Genomic DNA, 16,537 nt, shown 5'->3' with positions numbered 1-16,537 from the left:
ATTACCCATATAAGATCTTCGCCTCAGAGCATAAAGCCAAAAATGAATTTAACATCTGTTTCTCTTTATTATGCCCTATGCCCACTGGTTATGAATTTTCTGTCTAACACTCACAGAATCACATGGTCTTCACCTAAACTCTGTTTCTTCTGCTTTGGTGGCTCCTTTTGGTGCTGCTGCACTGGATGCCCATTTTCCACTGCTGTTCCATTTAGCAACTGATCATTTTGAGAACTGATGCCAAGCTGTATGTCCAGAATCTCCTAAGAAAATAAAATATTAATCCTTCAGTATGAAAGTTTTATGCTTTTAAATTTTCAATTGAACAAAGCCTCTCAATTATCTAATTGTGGCACTTACTTCAATTGGTTCACTTTGACCATCAGGTTCATCAGTATCAAGTGCTGAAAGCTCTAACTCGATATCCCTATCAGGTTTAGTATCTGTTGCATCTTCTGTATAATCACTCTGTAACTAAGAAAAATACTGATTTTATACCTGTGGAACCTGGGCCTTCTCTTTTAAATTAAAATAAAAAATCCCAATGATCAGCCAGGCACAGTGGCTCACATCTGTATTCCCAGCACTTTGGGAAGCTGAGGTAGGAGGATCATTTGAGGTCAGGAGTTCAAGACCAGCCTGGCCAACATGGTGAAACCCTGTCTCTACTGAAAATACAAAAATTAGCTTGTTGTGGTGGTGGGTGCCTATAATCCCAGCTACTCGGGAGGCTGAGGCAGGAGAATCACTTGAACCTGGGAGTCAGAGGCTACAGTGAGCTGAGATCATACCACTGCATTCCAAACAATAGAGTAAGATTTCGTCTCAAAAAGAAAACAACAACAAAAAAAATCCCAGTGATCTAGTTAAAGAATTATTTAAGAAATCTAGGACTACAATTTTATTTCTATTATAAGTTTTAAAAGCAATCCGTCATCCATCAGAAACAGGCACACCAAAATGCACTCAGTAATGGTATAACCAAGATGCAACAGCAGAAAACAAATACATTAAGCAAGAAGCCAAAAGGTTCAGTTTCTTTACCTCTCCATTTCTCAGTTCAATTTCCTTGCTTAAAAGATTTAAGGTAAGGTGACGGCCTTCATCCAGGGAATTCCACTTCTGTTGCATGGCCAAAGCATTGGCCTCTCTCTGAAGAAGTAATGAGTTGCTCTTGGCCTATATGAGGAGAGAAAAAAAGTAAACTTAACTTCCAACCATAGCTTTCAACTGTCATTCTGTTTTTAAAAAACTAATACCTGAGTTACAGAGCCTACCTGCTGAAGTTCAAGGCTCAAAAGGTCCCCAGTACTGGAATGCTTTCTATGACCAGACAAATCAGTAACAATGAATCTGTCCCTTTAAAGAGAAAGATGTTTACTGTAATAAAAGTGAAGTGAATGAAGCAACAAAAGCAGAAATAACCATACGTTTTATCTGACGGATCAACCCTGAAAACTTGAGTCATCATTCCAAATGTAAAAGCAAATATTTTTCAGAAATTGGTTACATAGCTAAGACAAGCAAAGCACATTTCATGAACTGGGGGTAGGATGTGTACTCTTAAGATACATACAAGTCTGAGAATGGAGAATCCTATAGAATTAAGAAAAAAAGTTACCTTTCAATATAATGTGCTGATGATGTGGCCTCGTTGCCATATGAACTCCATCTTGAATCAACAGCATTGACATAAGGGACATAATCTACAGACACGAAAGAAACAATGATCAAAAAAGTAAAAAATCAGTGTACTGATGTGAATGTGTACTTCTCAAAATAGATCTGTATTCTATCCCACTGGCCATATGATGCTGTTAAACCACCCAATTCTGAGTTTCCTATGGTTATTAAATGAAGGGAAATGTTTTCCATCTCACAAGTTGAGAATTAAAATGCAAGTACCTGGGTCAGGCACAGTGGCTCATACCTGTAATCCCAGCACTTTGGGAGGCTGAGGTGGGTGCATCACATGGGGCCAGGAGTTCCAGCCCAGCCTGGTCAACATGGCAAAACTAAAATAAAAAACACTCTCTACTAAAAATATAAAATTAACGAGGTATGGTGATACAAGTCTGCAATCCCAGCTACTCGGGAGGCTGAGGCAGGAGAATCGCTTGAACTGAGGATGGAGGTTGCAGTAAGCTGAGATCATGCCACTACACTCCAGTCTGGGTGACAAAGTGAGGTTCTGTCTCAATTAAAAAAAAAAAAAAAGCATAGTTCTTAGAACTTATCAGGCTAGGTATTATGTAAATGGATTACCTGATACACTGATGGGCTTAGTTGCACTTCCTTGGGAAGCAGTGGCCTGGACGGGATCTGTGGTATGGTATCCTGTACGGGAAGATCTGGAAATTGCACCCCATTTTGAGATGATGGGTCCATCACTAAAGGGAATTATTGGATCTTCTTCTTTTGTCCTTCTCTGAGTTTCAAATAGATGTACTCTTCTCTTAACATCGCCACTGTCCAGGTCCTATATAAACCAAAGAAAATCAATAAAAGGACTGTTGGCAATTACTTCAGCTAGTAAATATATGCTATCAAAAGACATATAATTAGATTTTTTGGCAAATTTAAAACTAGCTCTAGACATCAATGATAATCCAACAAGCTGCCATTAAACCACCAATGTTCAAATAATTTAAACATTAAATGTAATTTATTTCAGACTTACCTAAATATACCCTGCTAATGATGAGTTATAAGGCAACAATATGAATGAATAAATAGAAAACATTCATTATACAACTTGAGTGAACATGCATCATCTCTCACCTCCAACCCCTGCAACCCCAGCAAAATCATACCATTAACACAGCATTTGAATTAGCAATTACATCTTTGGGCTCTGAATCGATGGCATTTATACAGGAGCCTATGGTGCCACAAGACCACGGAGAATAATGGGAAAGATGTTCTTCTTCAAATTTTGTACCACTCACACTCTCTGAGAACTGGTTAAAAAATCAAAAATAGAAATAAAGCCAATTAGTAAGAAGCTTAAATTTACACTTATATTATAAATATAAATTTTATGTTATTTATATTTTATATTAAATTTATATTAGTTACCTGTAACTAACATAAAGTAACTATTATAGAATTCAGAGGACTTCATAGTGAACGATTATACTCTTTCAATAACTAATATAAAAAACTGTAATAAACAACAAATGGTATTTTGACAATAGAAAATGGCATGCTTTCCCTTTTCACTTTGTCCTTTAAGTGCTCATATGGAACATCTGACTAATAACTATCAAAACCAATTAACAAATATTTATAGTATGCTACTAATATGGTATTGGGTGCTCCAAGAAAAAAAACAGAGAAAACAAATACATAGATACACACAGAGTTCACAATCCGTATCCTAAAGGAGTTTATAATTTTCTTTTGAGACAGGGTCTTACTCCCACCGCCCAGGCTAGTGGGCAGTGGGGTGATCACAGTTCACTGCAGCCTCAACTTTCCGGGATCAGGTGATTTTCCCAACTTAGCTTCCCAAGTAGCTGGTACTACTATGTGCCACTATGCCCAGACAATTTTTTGTATTTTTAGTAGAGATGGGGTTTTGCCATGTTGCCTAGGCTGGTTTCAAACTCCTGGGCTCAAGCAATCCACCCACTTCAAACTTCCAAAGTGCTGGGATTATGGGCATGAGCCACTGCACCCAGCCGAGTTTATAATTTTCTTGAGAAAAAGAACACCATGTGCAAATAAGGGAATATAACTGATAAATTATGCAGTATCAAGTAAAAAACAAAAGGAATTCAAAGAAGGCTTTGGAGTTAAAGGAGAAATAAATTTTAAATGGATGTGAATAAGAATACTATAGGACCAGAATACAAAAGTTGTAGGAATTATTAAATCTAGTTTACTAATTATTCAGATAAAAAAAAAAACTCAAGGCCAAAAAGGTTAAATAGCTTTTCTTAAGTCAAACTCAGCAGATCTGAGTCTCAGAGAAATAATGATTTCCTGAAGCCTAGTATATCGAAAAAGAAAATACAAGCGGCATCTATAAAGGAAGTGGCAGCTCTGTCACTCTGTTGTCAAGATATTTACTAGCTTTGAAGAAGTCTAAGTTTGACAAGACCAATTTGGATCTGGTTTAAAAATTCAATGCTTTATTGAAATATTTATGGATTAAAAAATATAATGCCTAAGATTACTTCACAACAATCCAGTGGGAAGAAGGGGTACAAATAAGACAGTATTGACTGAGTTGATAACTGTGGAACCTGGGTGTTGGGTACAAGTTATTACGTTATTCTCTCTATACTTGCATATGTTTGAAATTTTTTATAATGAAAAGATTTTAACATTTTTAATATCATAACTTCAGGGATGGGGAATAAACCAGAAGAAACTTTAAAAATAAATTAATGGTTTTCTCTAAATATAACAGTACTGAAAACATCATATTAAATTAAAATCATCTTGATACAAAAATTTATTTTGTAATGCCAAAAACAATAATTAAAGTGATGTAAAGAGAATAAAAAATACCGTAGGTATTTCTGCATCTCTTGTGAAGGAGGGAAGAAATACCTCAGATAGCCCAGGATTCAAATCCCAGCTATTTAAAGGCTGAAAGATCTTGGGCAAATTATTTAACTTCTGTGAGTAGGATTCCCACCCTGTAAAATATGGAAAATACCTGCCCCCTAAGGTTTTTGTGAGAATTAAATAAAATAGCTTTATGCAATTGCTTAGTACAGTACTGGCAAATGGCTTTATGAGTAGGTGCTCAATAAATGATAGATATAAATCACACTAAATAAAAAACCATAAAATAACTATATTACTGGAAAGATTTTGAATTCTTGGTAAAGGACTATGGGTTAATGGTCTTCAGAGTCTCATAACACCTAGCTGTAGTGCACATATATTCAGTGTTTATTGAACTAAACTCAACTGCACACCAAACCATTGCAAAATATCCAACATAGCCAATCCTGGTTTGAATGAGTAATTTGAAATCAGCTATTTGACCTATCCCTGCGACATCAAGTAATTAAAACCTTTCTTACATCCGCACGAAAGTCTACACTGAATAGAGGAGAAGGTGGTGTTGGTGACTGTGTTGCCACAGGAAGAGTTGAAGAGACAAGAGGTGCTTTCTGAGTGTGGTACTGTGCCCACTGATCTGGCTTTCTTCTTATCTGCTCCTCGCAACTGGTCTTCAAATGACCACAAGGTTCCTAATGGGGGATAAAAGAAACAATCTTAATCATCTAGGGAGTGGTCAATAATTTAACTATGTGAAAATAATGTAAACAGTTTATGATATTGTTGGGATAAAAAAAATACAGCAGGGAAAGTCACCCTAGTCTGTTCTCCATACACTGAAATAAAAAGGTTTAATATTTATTCAACCAATGTTAAAAGCAAAATCTGAGCACTCACTTTACTGGTTTAGGAAAGTCATTTGTATATATGTGGTGATACTGAAAAAGGCCCTAACCTTGTATTTTTAAGATTTCTTTCAACTTTCCCAACAATTTCCTATCCAAACATAACATTTATTGAGCATTAACATGTATCAGGCCCAGTTCTAAGAGGTTTGATTTCTAATTTAATTCTCACAACAGCCTTATGAGGTAGGTACTACTATTATTTCCATCAAATGAATAAACTGAGGCATCGAGAGGTCAAGTAAATTCCTTAAGTCACACAATTAGTAAGTGGAAGAGCCAGGATATCTACCTGGGTGGTTTGACTCCAGACACTGGGCTCTTAATGACTACATTATAGCAGCACTCCAATTTCCATCATCACTTACCCTTGGTAAAGGCACAGTTGTCCTTGGCTCACTTGGTGGCTGACAAGCCACCGAGTAATACCCATCTAATGAGTTATATCTTTCCCGCAAAGATGTCTGATAGACAGATGAGTGCATCACATCCATTGGAGGTAAAGAATTGCTTCTAATAATGTCATCTCGTTGGTACATAGGTGGGCGCCAGATGCGCCTGCTGTCGTACACAGGAGCGTACATTCCAGAAGGTACTGGAGGAACTGGTCCATACGGCTGCGGAGGAGGAGGTTGGTAAGGAGAAGAATTCATTCGATCTCGAGGGGAAAATGTACTGTAATGATCGGCATATGGCATGGAAGCAGGTGGGAGGGAGGACTCTGGAACATTATTGGACCTCACAAAGCGAGGAACACAGGGAGCCACACCAGCTGGTACCGTTGGAGGTGGTGGATAGTACCCTTGAAAATTGGAAAGAGGAATATTTAATGTAATCTTAGTACAATCCAACATTTTACAATGGCTTAAATCTAACGCAGCCCTTAATGCCGGAAAATATAGTAAGCTGTGAACCTTACCTTATCCTGCTTTACAAAGCTTTATACAGTGCTTTTTTTTTTTTTTTTTTTTTTTGGGTAGAGACAGAGTCTCACTATGATACCCAGGCTGGTCCTGGGTTCAAGCGGTTTTCCTGGTTGGGCCTCCCAGAGCGCTGGGATTATACGTGTGAGCTACCATGCCTGACCATAAGCTACATATTTTCAAGATATCACTATATGAAAATCATTAATATTCAATACTTTTGTTAAAGTACTCCTTAAAACACACAACAGAGCTATTAATATACGGCTGGCAAATATCCTATTGCCACCGGTTTTTGATCAAATAATCAGTTACATCATTGATTTTTATTAACCTTTTTGGGAGAAGAGGTAGACCTCTTTCGAAATCTATATAAGTTGTCCATTGTATTTCCAAAATTGCACATAAGCATACATAAACTTTTTTTTACATCATTTTAGGGAACTTACAGAAAACCCCCTGAAGTTCACTCCTGAACCCATATTTGATTTGTAAGAATGACAACTTTAAAGCTGTTGGTATTTAGAACCACAGATCCTTAGGGGAAGGAAGAAAACTTAAAAGTCATATAGTCAAAAGGATTAATTTTTTTAAATGTAGACATTCTAGAACTATTCACTCATTTATCTAAGGGAAACAATATATCTTTTTTTCCTTAGAATTGTTTAAAATTACTCACCTGTCTGTGGGTACTGTGGGACTTCAAAGGGTATCTGAGTCCTTGGATCTTGAAAATACTGAACGTTTTCAGAATGCGGAGGATATACTGGTACTCTAGTTAGAAATGGGCTGGATTTTTGAGGCACAGAATTCAGCTCTGTTCCAACATTAGAGGGCCCAGCTGAGGTAGCTGCTACATTACTTACAGGAGTCTTGGGTGGAGAACCAATTTTACTAGAGAGAAAATTTAATAAAGGGCAAAGGATAAATCACTGTCTATGATTGTCCTCCTTAGTAGAAATTTTTAGTAAAATTATATTCAGAAACACTAATAGAAAACATTTCAGATATTGCCACATCGACAAATAAAGCAATGAATTTCACTGCCACCTTATAGAGCTAATTTACATGATCATGGTAACAGATGTCATATTCTGGTGTGGGCCACAGAGAATAAAAACAATTCCCAGATATTAATATGACTCATCAGTTGCCATTTACCCAAATTTTTTTTTTTTTTTTTTTTTGAGACAGGGTGTCACTCTGTCACCCAGGCTGGAGTGCACTGGCACAATCATAGTAACAGCTCACTGCAGCCTTGACCTCCTTGGCCTAAGTGATCTTCCCACATCAGCCTCCAAAGCAGATGGCACTACAAGTATGCACCACCATAACGGGCTAATTTTTAATAAATTTGCTGCTCAGGAGGGTCTCAATCTCCTGGGCTCAGGCAATTCTCCTACCTTGGCCTCATAAAATGCTGGAATTACAGGCATGAGACACCGTGCCTAGCCACTACTCATTCTTTAAAAAAAGATTTTTCCCTACTGAAGGTTAAAAAAAAAAAAAATTCTGTTCAATAAGTTCTCAACAGAAATAATATAGTCCACTAGTAGAATTCTTTGGGACAAAGAAAACAGACATGTAAAGAAAGGGGCTGTTTTCTATGAGGAGTTAGATTAGCTGAAATATAAGCTCCTTGAGGAAAGGCCACTTTGTTTATTTTGATAACTTCTATATCCCCAGCACCTAGAACAGCTCCAGGCAGAGTAGGCACTTTGTAAATATTTGTTGGACAAATAAAACTGTTCCTGGCATGCAGTAAGTACTCAGTAAATAGTTGCTGGATGAATGAAATGGTAACTCATTAAACTGATGATGCAAAACACACCAACCTATTATTATTATTATTAACACAAAATAATTTTCTTGGTTGAGTCACTAAGTAATTAGCTCGAGAGGATCTAATTATGGCTTTCTTAACCACTTTTAAGAAGTAAATGTTGACAGAGCTTTAGATATGTGACGACTGAAGAAAATGGTCTTGTTAATTATGCAGGAACTCAATACACTGCATCTCAACCAGATTAGAGGGTTTTTCTCAAACTAGAAAAAGCATTTTAAAGCTAGGGCATAAATAAAAGGTATATGGGCTGTCTTTAAGTTTAACACAGATTAGTCTAGCAGATGTTTACTTCCACGTGTAATTGCGTATTAAAACAAAAAAATAACTAAGGAAGTATAAATAATAGTAGGTACAAATGTATGGGTTTGGAGTATAAAGATATTTTAGAGCTGTGCTTATTCTTTACATAAGTAAAATAGAGACAACAAGGAAAATGATTAGGATTTCCTTAAAACAATAATAACAAATATTTATCAAGTAGCTATTTGAGTCTATTCCAGGCACTATGCTTTACAGAGATTATCTGGTCCTCTGTGTCAAAATGTGATATACCCTAAAATTTGGATTAGTACTTTCGAACGGTAAACTCACAGACTTATCAACAAAAAGGCAACAGGATCTATGATAAGGTAAACATTCATAGCCTCATGAAATCACGCAAGCTGTCTTCGAACTTAAGGAAAACTTCGAACTTAAGGAAAAAAGCTAATCTTCAATCACATCCTAGTCAGAATTAGATCACTACCCTAGATAACTTTCAGGATTCTAGGCTCTTCCCATGGCAGCTTCTCTCATACCTTATTGATTTTGCCTGTGCTGCCTTCTCCATCCACAAGGTCCTTCCTTCTTTACTATCCATACTTTTGGAAATAGCTCAGGTATCATCACTTTACCTATAAGAAGCCATCCACAATACCTCTAATAGAATTAGTTCTTCTTTTTCCTGTGTTCCAATAACAACTGGAACAATTATGTTGCAATAAAAATTTATTTTTTTTATTTTGTTTGTTTGTTTTTGCTTATTTTTCTGAGATGGAGTCTCGCCCCCATTGCCAGGCTGGAGTACAGTGGTGTGGTTTCAGCTCACTGCAACCTCCACCTCCTGGGTTCAAGCAATTCTCCTTGAACCCAGGAGGTGGAGGGTTCAAGGTGTCAGGAGCTACCACACCCAGTGATTTATTTTTTTAAAAGTTTTTACTAGCTGGGCATGGTGGCTCACACCTGTAATCCCAGCACTTTGGGAAGCTGAGGTGGGCAGTTCACAAGGTTAGGAGTTCGAGACCAGCCTGGCCAACATGGCAAAACCCCGTCTCTATTAAAAATATAAAAATTAGCTGGGCCTGGTGGCAGGTGCCTGTAATCCCAGCTACTTGGGAGGCTGAGGCAGAAGAATCACTTCAACCCAGGAGGTGGAGGTTGCAGTGAGCCTAGATCACCCCATTGCACTCCAGCATAAGTGACATTAAGAGACTCCATCTCAAAAAGAAAAAAAAAAGGTTTTACCCTAGTTCATTTTGTTTAAAAATTGAGATATTGTTATTATTCATTATTTTAGGATGTACAATTCAGTAATTTTTAGTATATTCACAAGGTTGTCCAATTATCACCACTATCTAATTCTGAAACATTTTCATCATCCCCAAGAGAAACCTGTACCCATTAGCATTTACTCCCCATTCCTGTCCCAACCCTAAACCCCTAGAAAGCATTAATCTACTTCCTGTCTCTATGAATTTGCCTATTCTAGATATTTAACATAAATGAAACCATATGTGACCTTTTGTATCTGGCTTCTTTCATTTAGCATGTTTTAAAGGTTCATCCATATTATAGCACATAATAGTACTTCATTCCTTTTTTATGGCTGAATAATATTCCATTGTATGGATGTAAAACAGTTTTACAACATTACCTTGCCAAAACTCTTCAAAAGCTTATTTCCTAAGCATGTATACATAAGGTATTCATAATCTGGTGCAAACCTATCTAATCTTATTTTACACTAGTCCCTAACATAAGCCTTCAGATCTGAAAGGCTGGTCTCTTTAGTATTCCATATAATTACAAACAGATTTAATCCATGTTATGTTGTTCTTTTTTTCTGTAATTTCCCATATTTCTCCCAGCGATATAAAATTTTCCTGTCCTTTAATCCAACTTCAGTATTGTTTCATATGTGTAAATGCTATTTCTACAACTATATCATAACTCCCTTAAAAGCAAAGCTATCTTATGTTTCATGTGCCAAAAACAGAGCTCCAAGACCGAGTGCACAAATAACATTTGTTAACTAGACAATGTTCTCAGATATATCTTTTCAAAATCTTGCCCAGGGAAGACTGTAAAAGTCCTTTACTAAACAATTTCCCCCATCATATGCTGACTGCAGAAATAGCAAATGTTACTGTTTATCCATCCATCATTGATTGCTATGTGCCTAGCATGATGTTTTTTTCCTAGCAGGCATAAAATAGATACTGATAGACTATTTTTAGGCAACGAAATCTGAATATCAATATACTGATGAATATTTTATTACATCATACTCAAGATTTTAGAGTTGGAAATAACTTTCGGATCATCTGAAAATTTAAAAATTTTTTTCTAAAGGCACCAAAACCCTTTGACAAACAAAATCTTATGCTGACATGCAATAACAATTAACAGTGATAATAATAATAAAGCAAATATTTACTAAGTGCTTACTGTCTGGCAAGCATTGTTCAAAGCATACTGGAGTATTCATTCACTTAACCCTCATAACCAACATATGAAGTTGATACCATTATAACTCTAGTTTTATGAATTAGTAAACTAAGGCAGACAGATTAAGTAGCTGGCCTAAGTTCAAACAGCTGGGAAACCATGAACCAGAACTTGAGCCCACAGATTCTGGCTCCAAAGTGTCCCCTCTTAAGTGCTACACCTCATTACAGAGCATAAAGTGAAAGTGCTCTAACTGAAACAGAGCTAGAGGCTCAGCATTTTACCTGCTTAGGTTTCTATTTAGTTCTTTTCTAGAACCTCTATGGAATCAACACTACAGTTCAAGAAATTAAGATATGAAAAAACCAAATTCTGGTCCAGTCTCCAGTGTACAGTTGAGGAAAACAAAACTCAGAGTTAAAGTCACTTTCCAAGTTCACAGGGCTATTCAGTTGCAGAGCCAAACTAGAACTCAAATTTTTTAGTATTTAGTGTTTTTTCTATATCAAGAAATATTTTGCATAAAAATTCTGATTAACTGATATTCTTCAGGAGAAATAAAAACACTCAGGCATTTCTAAAAAGGAAAAAAAATTTCTATTAATTGTTTTTACCTAATACCTACTTTTCAGTTACAGAATCTGCAGAGGGCCCAGCAGCATTCTGACCATTAGTGCCAACCTTTCCCACTTTCTTCACGGTCTCCAGAGCTCTTAAGGTACTGTCAGTACCACGTGAGATTAGCTGGGAAACACTGTTTTCTGCATTTGAAATTCCATTTGTACTTGCAACAATTTTCCCTGTTGTTTCAGTACTTCCTATGACAGAAATGACATTTCCGGCTGTGGTTGTAACAGTGTTGTTTACACCAACTTTATTTAGAAGAGGAAACGTTCTTACAGTGGCATTGATCTTTTTGTTCCTTAATCGATACCTGTTTTAAAAACAATCAACATATGGGTGAATATTTTACTAAATCTCACTCAAGAAAAAATACGGCAATGGGCAGTGGGAAAAGATTGAAAAAGGAGAAAACACCTTTGACAAAACATTTCTTCAGCTAAATAATCAAATAAAGTCTATATATCAAATTCTACTACAACAGACCCCACATGAAAATATATGTCATTCACATATGTATATAATATACATGTAATTAATATATCAAGCAGAGTATACGTGTATTCTTTTTTCTTCCCCCTCATGTCACTTTGTCCAAGAAGGTATTCAAAGAAATCTTTTGAAGGAGTGAAAAGAGATCATTTGAAAATTTTGTATTACTAGAATATAAAGTGCATTATGTAATAATGACAGGAACTGGCAGCAAATTTGGTTAAGAACACAGAGTAAAGAGAAAAGGTACGCAAGAGCTGAAGCCACTCTCTGTTGTTACCAAACTGTTTAAGAATTGTTAAAAATAATTTTAAAAACTCATTTCTAAACAAACATTACACAAAAATGTAGAAATTCTGTATTATATTTTTCAGATTAGTTTATACCTAAAGTTAAAAACATTTGTATTATTTTTCTGATACTGTTTTGAATATTATTTATGGTGATCATTGGATATAATACTCTAATACACAAAAGGACTGGCAATTTGATTTTGGATTCCATTTAAGAAAATTTGTTTCCCCTTATATACCAAAATTTCATTATAATGTAATACTTTTTTTTTTTTTTTTTTTTTTTTTTTGAGACGGAGTTTCACTCATGTTACCCAGGCTGGAGTGCAATGGCGCGATCTCGGCTCACCACAACCTCCGCCTCCTGGGTTCAGGCAATTCTCCTGCCTCAGCCTCCTGAGTAGCTGGGATTACAGGCATGCGCCACCATGCCCAGCTAATTTTTTGCATTTTTAGTAGAGACGGAGTTTCACCATATTGACCAGTATGGTCTCGATCTGTTGACCTCGTGATCCACCCGCCTCGGCCTCCCAAAGTGCTGGGATTACAGGCTTGAGCCACCGCGCCCGGCCTTATAATGTAATTCATAACAATGTTCCCTCCAATTTTTTTTTTCTTTTTGAGACAAAGTTCCATTCTTGTCACCCAGGCTGGAGTGCAATGGTGCAATCTTGGCTCACTGCAACCTCTGCCTCCTGGGTTCAAGTGATTGTCCTGCCTCAGCCTCCCAAGTAGCTGGCATTACAGGTACGTGTCCATCACCAAACCTAGTTAATTTTTGTATTTTTAGTAGAGATGGGGTTTTGCCATGTTGGCCAGGCTGGTCTTGAACTCCTGACCTCAGGTGATCTGCCCTCCTCGGCCTCCCAAAGTGCTGGGATTACAGGCATAAAGCCACCATGCCTGGCCCCTCCAATATTTTTAAATCAGTGAAAAACTAAGTTCATGAACAGAAAGAAGACTATACATATTTGAGGTCGTAATTATATATGCCTAAAGTAATCTGTTATTAATATTATATATAAACATATAGTAATTAAATATAAATAGTGTTAGTAATAAGCAATGCCTTCACAATAGTTTCCCTTTTATTCCTCTGGTATCTATAAACAGCTTAATTATTCAATCTTCTCTTTTCCTTCTCTTTAACATGTACACGTTGGCAGAGGAAGGTGAAGCTCAATGAAAGACAAGTTCTCCCAGATTAGACTGGCTGAAAGTGAATTAACAGAATATTAAAAAACAACAACAAACAAATAGGTGATGGCCAGTTTATATGTTTTCTCTCTCTCTCTCTCTCTCCTTTTTTTATTTTTATTTTTTGAGACAGAGTTTTCCTCTTATCAACCAGGCTACAGTGCAATGGTGTGATCTCAGCTCACTGCAACCTTTGCCTTCCAGTTCAAGCAATTCTCCTGCCTCAGCCTCCCAAGTAGCTGGCATTCCAGGCACCCGCCACCACACCTGGCTAATTTTTGTATTTTCTGTAGAGATGGGGTTTCACCACGTGGGCCAGGGTGGTCTCGAACTCCTGACCTCAAGTGATCCACGCACCTTTGCCTCCAACATGCTGAGATTATAGGCATGAGCCACTGTGTCTGGCCAACATCATCTTACAGATACCAGGAAAACCAATAATTACTTCTTTTAAGAAGGAAGGGCCTGAGCAGATCTATATTTTAGGAAGGCAATCTGGTGGTCTGGAAGGGCCCAAAGATCCCTATGCCTTCCTCCAGATTCTCTCTGAAACCTACTCTCATTATTCTTTTCCTCAGAGTTCTTATACAAAATACCCAATGCCTCCTTGCTTTCCAGCCTCAAAAAACAAAACTTAGATAATCCACAAGGTTGCTCTAGAAAGCAAAAAATAAAGTTTTGACTATGAACACAAAAGAGAGGATCAGGAGAAATAAAACCTTAACCAAATGAGGAAAAGTAAGTGACAAGTAGGGATATATATTGGACTCAGTATTTGGGTAGCTAAAGGCTGCCTATTCAGAGACACTGTGTTGCCTGGACTGCCTTAAATCCTAAACTCAAGTGATCCTCCCAGCTCTGCCTCCAGAGTAGCTGGGACTACAGGTGTGCATCACCATGCCTAACTCTCCCATTCCTTTTAAATCTCTTCTTACCCACCTAGTAGCTACCCTTAATTCCTCACTTGTAAATACCTTTTAACTCCCTTGATCCACTCCCTCTGTGTAACTCATTTGGTAAAACCTCAACCCTGTTCCCAAGAAGCTAAATGTTGGAGAAAAAGTGTGCAGTCATGCTGTCTACAATCCCTTCAAAATTATAAATAAGTAATTCATTAATATGCTTCTTTACTAAGTTCATTTTCCCATCTCTAACAGTCTTTTTCCCCACTACTTTCAACCACCCCTCCTACAGCTAGATGATACTGTCTCCCACTTAACCACGAAAACAGATGAAAGCAGAGGAGAATTACTTATCTTTCCACTACCAATTCCAGTAACTTTCCTGTACTTGTAGCCACATATTCCTCTTAAAAATAAGGGACAATGAGTTCCTGTTCCTGACTAAAGCTAGTTTCACCACCTGTGGCCAAGGTCTCAAGCCTATTTACCTTCTTCTAAGACTTCACTTAGGTAAATATCTTTTTTTCTCTTGGGGAACCTTTTTGGACTATCTGCTCAAATGTTATATTTTCTAAGAGTCCTTCCTGGACTATCCTATCTAAGAGATCTCCCCTTTCTCAATCATTCTTTTTCTCCTTTGTGTATTTTTTTATACTGCCTGTCATTACAACATATTATGCTATATCTATTTATGTCTTTTTACTACAATATAAGCCCCCCAGGAGGATAAGAATTTTGCCTTTCTTGCATCTCTCTATCTTTAGCACAGTGCCTCATACATCCTAAGTGTTCAATTACTATTATTATTATTTCGAAGGCAGGGTCTCCATCACCCAGGTAGGAGTGAGCCATGCCCAGCCAATTTTTTTTTTTTTTTTTTGTAGTAGAGACAAGGTCTTGCTATGTTGCTGGTTTCAAACTCCTGAGCTCAAGTGATCTTCCTGCCTCAGCCTTTCAAAGTACTGGAATTACAGGCATGAGCTACCTCACCTGACCCCCAATTATTATTTGTTGCATGAATATAGAATAAGTTTCAAACTTCATATGGCCAAGAGAACTACTGATTTTCTGCCCTGATGCACTTCCCATTTCAGAAAGACTACTCAGTTATGCAGGCTCCATACCTTGGCATTATCCTTGATTCCCCTCTTTTCTTTATAGCCCACATTCAACTGGTCCATGTTGTTAGCTCTACTTCCAAAGTATATCCTAAATATGACTACTTTTTATCATTTCCATTGCTATAGTCCTACCTGAGCTACCGAATTTGCACCTGTGGACCACTGTGGAAGTTTAACTTATTTCTATCCATGTAGACACCAGAGTGATATGTCTAAGACAAAATGAAAATCTCATCATTCCATTTAAATAACAATTACTTCCTACTGCAACCAGAATAAATCCAAATTCTTTGCCATGGCCAAAATTGTTTATTTACTTGTTTATTGTTCCTCTGTTTCCATTAGAAACATCTTGAATAGTACCTACTATATAATAATCAATTTTTTTTTTTTGAGACAGAGTCTCACTCTGTCACCCAGGCGCCATGGTGCAATCTCAGCTCATTGCAACCTCCACCTCCCAGGTTCACATGATTCTTGTGCCTCAGCCTCCCCAGTAGCTGGGACTACAGGTGTGTGCCACCATGCCTGGCTAATTTTTGTGTTTTTAGTAGAGACAGGGATCCCCCCCCATTGGCCTAGCTGGTCTCAAACGATTAGCTGCCTCAGACTTCTGAAGTGCTGGGATTACAGGTGTGAGCCACTGTGCCTGGCCACTATTTGTTGAGTTGGCTGATCCCTTGCTTTTGACACTCCCCAGAATATAGCAATTCTTAGGAACATGACCCCAACATCCTAGTTCTAAAATATATCCACATAAATATTTATATAGTATTTATTTTACATATTTAATGTTTAATAAATACATATTCTAAAAAGGGATTATTGGGCATCCACATTTTGTTTGGTTAGAGGAGTGTATAATAGAAAAAGAAAATATGGGTAAAATTAATTTATTTAAGTTAAATGTTTGCTGAGTTTCTGGTGTTATGTGAACTAAGACAAATGGCCTATCCTTGAAAAGCTCAGAGTGAGGTAGCAACACGCATTTTTTAAACCAAAAGGACAGA

General features: G+C 37.1%; 1 protein-coding gene across 8 annotated transcripts in view; it reads right to left on the bottom strand.

The window, feature by feature from the left end:
- Nucleotides 1-16,537, bottom strand: part of RC3H2 (ring finger and CCCH-type domains 2) — a 59,721-nt gene that overhangs the window by 6,501 nt on the left and 36,683 nt on the right. For 4 of the 8 annotated variants that reach the window (XM_017548373.2, XM_017548380.2, XM_017548375.2 and 1 more), the window contains 11 exons: nucleotides 11,527-11,835; nucleotides 7,029-7,243; nucleotides 5,795-6,228; nucleotides 5,043-5,213; nucleotides 2,814-2,960; nucleotides 2,266-2,479; nucleotides 1,622-1,706; nucleotides 1,278-1,359; nucleotides 1,045-1,179; nucleotides 361-474; nucleotides 115-263 (listed from right to left, as the gene is read on the bottom strand). In XM_017548373.2, the coding sequence (XP_017403862.1) occupies nucleotides 115-263; nucleotides 361-474; nucleotides 1,045-1,179; nucleotides 1,278-1,359; nucleotides 1,622-1,706; nucleotides 2,266-2,479; nucleotides 2,814-2,960; nucleotides 5,043-5,213; nucleotides 5,795-6,228; nucleotides 7,029-7,243; nucleotides 11,527-11,835 (2,055 nt within the window). The remainder of the gene's footprint in view (nucleotides 1-114; nucleotides 264-360; nucleotides 475-1,044; nucleotides 1,180-1,277; nucleotides 1,360-1,621; nucleotides 1,707-2,265; nucleotides 2,480-2,813; nucleotides 2,961-5,042; nucleotides 5,214-5,794; nucleotides 6,229-7,028; nucleotides 7,244-11,526; nucleotides 11,836-16,537) is intronic. The other 4 variants (XM_017548379.2, XM_017548377.2, XM_037745648.1 and 1 more) reach the window with 4 other exon arrangements.

This window comes from Cebus imitator, unplaced genomic scaffold (assembly GCF_001604975.1).
Source record: "Cebus imitator isolate Cc_AM_T3 unplaced genomic scaffold, Cebus_imitator-1.0 Scaffold206, whole genome shotgun sequence".
In the NCBI taxonomy this organism is placed as follows: Eukaryota; Metazoa; Chordata; class Mammalia; order Primates; family Cebidae; genus Cebus; species Cebus imitator.
The sequence above is the reverse complement of the archived record's forward strand: the minus strand, read 5'-3'. Positions and strand labels throughout refer to the sequence as shown.